The sequence below is a fragment of the Camelina sativa genome, chromosome 3, assembly GCF_000633955.1.
Source record: "Camelina sativa cultivar DH55 chromosome 3, Cs, whole genome shotgun sequence".
NCBI classification, from domain to species: Eukaryota; Viridiplantae; Streptophyta; class Magnoliopsida; order Brassicales; family Brassicaceae; genus Camelina; species Camelina sativa.
Window position 1 is genome coordinate 3,751,719 of NC_025687.1, and position 7,566 is coordinate 3,759,284.

Below are 7,566 nucleotides of genomic sequence, written 5' to 3' on the forward strand. Positions count from 1 at the left end.
GTTTTTTTTTTTTTTTTTTTTACATCATCGTTAACATGCATTTAAAAACGAAGTTCGAGGATCAACGGATCCATCACACCGCATGTAAGCGCCTCTCAAAGATAATATGCTAATTGCTGCTGAATGAACTTTCCCGCCAACTAAACCTAGGGTCGTATTGTCATATCCAATCTTTGAACAACTAAAGAAAAAAAAAAAGATGAACACCGCCAGTTTCAGCATTAATTAGATGCAATACTGCACCCAATACCAACCTTTGCTATAACGTGCGTTCAACCTGTTACCACTACATGCGGCAACATTAAAATCTGATAGTGATGAATAACGTTAATGGTTTATTGATTTTGGTGATATTCGTCGCTTTCTTCACGTTGTTGTTCTGTCTAACCGGAGCCTCATGGATCATTTGTAAGGCTACAAAATTAAATGAACATATCGCTCTCTCTATTCTTTAGCTATTTGTAAATTGTGTTTATTTTTTACTTTGCTAACACCTAAAATGCATTTGATGTTCCTTTTATTGAGATGTATAGGACAATAAGTACCTTTTTCGCCGGAGAAAATTCAAATGTTGTTGATGATTTCGACAGTGAGAACCAAAAAGTCTGTCGGTATCAAATTAGATATTGAAAAAGGTCATAATATATGAAGTGTGAAGACAAAACAGTTTGAACGTATAAGACATTTCAAAATTGGATATGTAGTAGTTGCTGGATTTGCTTACAACGAAATGTTGAGTTGATTTGGGTCATTACTTTAACACAACAGCTAACGTGCACGGCTTTCTTTTTTTTTTGTGTAAACTTCAAACATCCACCAACGCGTTTACTATTTATTGCATGAAACTATAGCAAGTGTGACAACTCATGACTGATCATGAGAACGAACTTGTGATCAATTGATTAGCCACATATGAGTATATGTGTAGGCTGATTATTCACGTAAGAAAATATTATATTTTACTCTTATCCAGAATATTCAAGTATCTCATACTATCAAAGTTCCAGTATAATGTTTTGACATTTTTGTACCAGAGTTTATAAAAAAAAAATAGATATTCAAAAATAAGTGATACTTGCGATTCTGTTACATTTATATATATATATATAAAAAATATAATGTACATCAGACACTTTTGATGTTATATTTTCAAATTAAACAATACTAAAAAACTGAATTTTTTTTATGAAAACGCTTCTACATATCCATATTTCATATATTTATGGATATATAATTTTTCCTGATCCATTATTTGTATAATTATAATATCTAGTGTTTTCTTTTTCTGTTTTAGATCAGATTTTTTGATATGTAAAGACGACATGAAACAGATATATTAGGATGAATTTTAAGCCGATATTAATGTGTTAAATATTCGTGTAATTTAAGTATTTAGGATCAATCATATATATGTGTCTTTCAAATCAAACCTGAATAGAAGTTTGCGGAAAAAGAAAGCTGATTAGAACAACATTTGGAATCAAATGAAATGACTAACGAAACTAAAGGTCAACGAGAAAAAAGGAAAAGAGAAGAAAAGAAAAAAACAATTTCTTTCTTCGGCTAACCTCACGGTCACGGATACTAAATACAGCTAAGCTAATCCTGATTTACTAGATAAAAATTGGATAATGGTAGAAGTGACATACTGATGTAGCCCAAAAAGGAATTATTATGGTTTGGTTTATTATATCCAGCAAAACCAACAGACCAAAAGACAAACCGAGACCTTTAGATGCAATCTAGTTGACCGGTTTATACAATATATATATATATATATATTGGCTCCGTTCATTTATTCCAAATTTTAAGTATCTAATATTGTTCAATCAAAATTATTTAGATATTTAATTATGTGATATTTCATATATCTCTTATCTAGTTGGCTCTACGGGTATTAAAATAGATAAAGATATCCTATATTATCTGATACAAAATTAGATAAGAGTAGAGTATAACATTTCTCATGATTAGGTTTTTAACTTATCATATACTACAAGAATCAGCATCGAAAGTCAAACCCAAACAAGTTAAAGTAGACCGGTTAACTCAACCAAAACGGATTCACAAGTTGTATCTATCTAGACAATTACAAGTTTCACTCGAATACGGTTTTGATTCAGTGTAGGGACCACCACCTTCAAAGTTACCAAAGTGGAATAAACAACTAAAGACTCCATTGGAGATGCTTAAGCACCATTTAAGCATCCACTACCCCTATGTCAAAATAAAAAAAAAAACAGAAAAAAAGAATTTGATAAAAGATGATGTTGATGAATCACATACACTTTAATGAATAACATATGCCTTAGTCGGCCAACAAAATAAAAATATTAATAAAGTACAATTACGATAGAATTGTTATATGCAATTGAAAAAACAAATACGTATATATGTTTTTTCGATTAAAAAACAAAACAAAAAAAAAACAAAGAGAAACGTGACACAAAAGAAAAGATGGGAAGCTGACCTCTGGCTTTCCTCATCCTCCTCCATTAATCAAGGAATATATATAAATGAGCCTTTTTTAACTCAGTCCTCTAATGGACAACCCCCCAAGATAAAGCAAAAAAGCATATCTATATTTCAAACAAAAACACTTCTTCTCAAATACTCCAAACATTAAAAACCTTTTAACAAAACTATCTCTGTTTTATTTTTTTTTTGTAAAAGATAACGATGTCGGAGAATTCAAGAAACTTGGAAGCTGGTTTGTTACTTAGGAAGAATCAAAACGACATCAACGAGTGTCGTATCACTCTTGTTGTGCTCTTCAGCACTTTCGTTTCTGTTTGTGGTTCTTTCTGCTTCGGTTGTGCCGTGAGTCATCATCATCTTCATCAATTCTCAAATCTTTTTTGTCTTTTTTTCTTTCTTGGATATGATCAAAACGACATAATTATATCCAAAAGTTATGTGAATTATTTATGTGTATGCTGAATCTGATATAAGAATATTTTGTTCTTTTCTTTGGTATTTTACAGGCAGGTTATTCATCAGTTGCTCAGACAGGGATCGAAAATGATTTAGGCCTCTCTGTTGCACAAGTAAAATGCAACCATTTTTATATGATTCTTCCTTCATTCTTGCCAACTTTGGTCTAAAATTGCTCTGTTTTTCTACTACTTCAGTACTCCATGTTTGGTTCTATCATGACTTTTGGAGGAATGATTGGTGCCATCTTCAGCGGGAAGGTCGCAGATCTCATGGGTCGAAAAGGGGTAATTTTGTCTTAACAAAAACTCTACAATTTTGACATATATTTACATATGTTTGATGATTGTTCTCTTGAACAGACAATGTGGTTTGCTCAAGTTTTTTGCATCCTCGGCTGGCTTGCAGTAGCATTCGCGCCGAACTCCATGTGGCTTGATGTTGGAAGACTATCCACAGGGTTTGCAGTTGGTTTGTTAAGCTACGTGGTAATTATAAATCTTTTACTTTTTTTTTTTTAACTTTTAACTCTCTACATATAGATTTTTCTTGTTTATTATAGGTTTTACTGACTGTTAATAACTCTGTTGCATTCAGATACCTGTTTATATCGCAGAAATAACACCAAAACATGTCCGAGGAGCGTTTGTATTTGCTAATCAGGTAATTAAAGAATAAACACGAAATAAATTTATTTAACCATAAAAGATAATATCGTATACTAATAATACATTCTTAATTTTTTTTAAAACGTCGTCGTTACAGCTGATGCAGAGTTGTGGGTTGTCTTTATACTACGTCATTGGAACTTTTATTCATTGGCGTAAATTGGCGTTAATCGGTAAGCTTTCATTGCCTTTTACTTCTTTTTGATGTAATTTCTCAAGCCAGAGAGTGATTTAAAGTTTATTGGTTTCTGTCTCAGGTCTCATTCCATGTGTTTTTCAAGTTGTGACTTTGTTCTTCATTCCAGAGTCCCCTAGACTACTGGTATGTTTTACCCTTTTGAAAAAAGTTTTGATATCGTTTATAGAAAAAGTGATGTTTCAATATGGTTTGTAATGGTTTATAGGGAAAATGGGGACGAGAAAAAGAATGTAAAGCTTCATTACAACTTCTCCGTGGAGAAGATGCAGATATTTCTGAAGAAGCCAACACTATCAGAGTATTGCAACTTTTCATAAATCTCTCTGTTAAAATTTTGTTGTGTTTTTCAACAAAACGTGACTAATGACCAAATCATTGGAATATAGGAAACAATTATTTTGTTTGATGAAGGACCAAAATCCCGGGTTATGGATTTGTTTCAGAGAAGATATGCTCCATCTGTTGTTGTAAGATTATTTTAGAAAACGTCTTGTCTCAAAAAAAAACATGTTGATTGATCTCTTTGTACCGTNTTTTTTTTTTTTTTTTTTTTTTTTGACATTTTGTTCAGATTGGTGTGGGGCTAATGCTTCTCCAACAACTCTCTGGAAGCTCAGGACTTATGTATTATGTCGGTAGCGTATTTGACAAAGGAGGTAATATAGAAAGAAAGAAAGAAAAAACTCTGTTTCACATGTTACGATAATGGACTGTCTTCATTTGGATTAACAATTTTTTTTAATTACTCATGGCAGGATTTTCGAGCAGTATTGGCTCAATGATTCTTGCAGTGATCATGGTATGTCTTTGCACACATACTTTCATTTTTTCGGTAAAAAAAATCTTGCTAAGGAGTAGTACACTTACGCTCATGTGTTCTGTTTTTGTAGATACCAAAAGCTCTATTGGGTTTGATTTTGGTTGAGAAAATGGGACGGAGGCCGCTTTTATTGGTAAATATGTTATCTCTTTTGGTCAAATATCAAACGTACCAAATAAATTTAGTATCTCTTCTAACAGATGAATGATCTTTTATGATTACAGGCTTCTAATGGTGGAATGTGTTTTTTCAGCTTGCTCCTCAGTTTTACCTTCTGTTTTCGGGTAATTAACATAAAAAAAAAAATCTTATAATCAAAGAGATTTTACAAACTTTGGTTACAGTTTCCGGAATTTATTCGTTATACTTATTTTTCCTATTTCTCGTTCTTGGACAGTCATATGGCATACTTGATGAGCTAACTCCGATTTTCACATGTATTGGTGTAGTGGTAAGTATTAAATTCATTTTTTTCAAAATAAATCAAGAATACTAAAAGCAATGCTCTTGCGTAAATTGATCTGACTTCTTACATCATATATTATAGGGTTTCATCTCTGCATTTGCCGTAGGCATGGGAGGCTTACCATGGATCATCATGTCTGAGGTAAACCAACATATATTATCTTTAACTCCTCAAAAACCCACATGTATAACATTTTTAAAAAAAAATTTTCATAACTAAAAAAGTTACATTTTGATATTACAGATATTCCCAATGAATGTTAAAGTTTCTGCTGGGACTCTGGTTACTTTGGCCAACTGGTCCTTTGGTTGGATTGTAGCTTTCGCCTACAACTTCATGCTAGAATGGAACGCTTCAGGTAACATATACAAATACTATATGGTCATTATAATTCTCGAATATTAAAAGACCCATTATCTGATTTCTGAAAGTATAATCTATTTCAGGAACGTTCTTGATCTTCTTTGCTGTATGTGGTGGGGGTGTAGCCTTTATTTACGCTATGGTACCCGAAACTAAAGGAAGAACATTGGAAGATGTACAAGCTTCTCTCACAGATTTTCTACAATGAGATTGAGTTTCACCCTGTTCATAATTATTATTCTTTTTTTGGATTACAAGTGGATGGAGGTTTATAGTTTATTTTTGTTGTAATTGTTACCTCAATTGATGCGATAGAGAAAAGAGATCCCTTTAACATAAGGTTTAGATATCTCTCTTTCTCTCTCTCTTCAGTTTCTAAAAGTTATTCCCACTTAATGTACAGTAATGTTACACAAAAGAGAAGTTATAAAATTGTTTTTAAGTTACTCTTTCTTTTTGCTTCCACTGTAATTTTCACATTTCAATAGAGTTTCACTTCTTATGACAAAAGAAAACAAAGAGTTTCACTTCTAGACTAGTAGTACAGTACTATGAAACCTGTCCACCCACGGTCTCTATTTCTAGAAAATTCTTCTGGATTCATTTGTTTTGTATGTTTTCCATACTTCCATATTCCTGGCCACATTCATATACTATAGTTGAATTGATCTGTGAGATATTTCTTTCCTTTTAAAATAAGAATTCGTGCTTAGTTTGATTTTCTCGACAGATTGCGAGGATAAATACAGAGTAAACACTATACCGGATAGTGACACGGCAACAATATTAGCATATATACTTGTACTAGGTCAATTTTTGTTGTTTCCTCTCTAAAATTAATAGAAACAAGTTATTTCCTTTTATGGTTTCTTGTTTTTTCCTTTTATTTTCGAAAATGAGGTCAACATCGCAATTTAGCTATCAGTGTGCGGTGTGGTGTGCCAACCGTATTCTAATTTGCATAAATCAAAAGATCAATCCTTTTAATTTAAAACACCTTTTTACATAATTATCTTGACTATTTTTTTATTAGTTACAGTTACTATTCCCATCAAACATGTAATCCTAGTTGACAACTTGCGCGTGTCGGACGACATGATTTGAGAAACGGAACCCACTTTCGAAAGTTGTATTTTTAATTAATCAGAAAGGAACAAAGAGAGCATGTGGGAATTGATCTCATGATTTACCTTTTTTCCATGCTCTCGTCGATTTGGTAAATTTTTTAATTAGAAAGCTGTTCTAGAAATCGCTAATCGGCTAGTTTATATATTAGTAGGTTACTAATTTGTTAACTAGACGATCCTTATTTTCATTTGTAAACACTTCACAGTAGATGAGATGATACAAATGAGTTTAAACCTGAAAACATTTGTCACTACATTCACTATTTTTATTTTTTAATCACATTCCATTATGTTAATTCTGTTTTTTAAGGAGCAAAGAGAAGATTAAAACCGAGTAAAAATGCGTCATGATATGAACCAACGAAAGTAATTAATGGAGATAAACTTCAATTGATGACGAAAATCATGGCAAGAAAAGCAAAAAGAAGCTATGATTGAAGAAGCATATGCGATTGTATAGTGTGAAATGAGTTTTATTTTGTCAATATTATGCACTATATGGGATTGCGACACTAACACACATATCACTAAACTATACATTCTGGTGAGTGTATGAAATTAGCCATGATTATTGATTAGGTTTTGATTCAATGACTTCAACAAAACATATTGGGCCTACAAAATGTTTGGGCTTGGAAGTCCAATTCGTTTAGAAGATATTTGGTAAGATAATGTGGGAAAGAAAAGTAGGACATAAAATTCCGTCATATATACTCCTTCTATTTCGTAAAGATTAATGTTTAAAAGTTTTTACACATTTTAAGAAAACAATGATTACTGAGTATAAATATATTTTTTTTGACTAAAGATATATTATTTAATTTTAAACCAATAACAATTCAAAATTTTGAATATTTTCAACGATTACTTCTTGAAGTTTACAAAACATCAATCTTTGTGGGACAAAAGAATATCCCAAAACATCAATCTTTATGAGACAAAGGAAGTATATACGAAATGATAGAAAAGCCCAAAAGATAATTTTGTCA

General features: G+C 31.7%; 1 protein-coding gene across 1 annotated transcript; it reads left to right on the plus strand.

The window, feature by feature from the left end:
• LOC104767177 (sugar transporter ERD6-like 3) lies at nucleotides 2,522-5,899 on the plus strand. Its single transcript, XM_010491217.1, has 17 exons — nucleotides 2,522-2,820; nucleotides 2,985-3,047; nucleotides 3,132-3,221; nucleotides 3,297-3,422; nucleotides 3,532-3,597; nucleotides 3,700-3,775; nucleotides 3,860-3,924; nucleotides 4,007-4,099; nucleotides 4,188-4,268; nucleotides 4,373-4,457; nucleotides 4,557-4,600; nucleotides 4,692-4,754; nucleotides 4,846-4,905; nucleotides 5,019-5,072; nucleotides 5,169-5,228; nucleotides 5,331-5,445; nucleotides 5,534-5,899. Exons 1-17 carry the CDS (start codon nucleotides 2,680-2,682, stop codon nucleotides 5,656-5,658), a joined length of 1,407 nt encoding a protein of 468 aa, XP_010489519.1. The 5' UTR covers nucleotides 2,522-2,679; the 3' UTR covers nucleotides 5,659-5,899.

What these genes read in the sequence shown, in the direction of transcription:
- LOC104767177 (XM_010491217.1), top strand. Translation starts at nt 2,680, where the DNA reads ATGTCGGAGAATTCAAGAAACTTGGAAGCTGGTTTGTTACTTAGGAAG. An exon ending in TGATTCTTGCAGTGATCATG is followed by an intron (nt 4,601 to 4,691) that starts GTATGTCTTTGC and finishes CTGTTTTTGTAG; the next exon opens with ATACCAAAAGCTCTATTGGG. An exon ending in GTTTTACCTTCTGTTTTCGG is followed by an intron (nt 4,906 to 5,018) that starts GTAATTAACATA and finishes GTTCTTGGACAG; the next exon opens with TCATATGGCATACTTGATGA.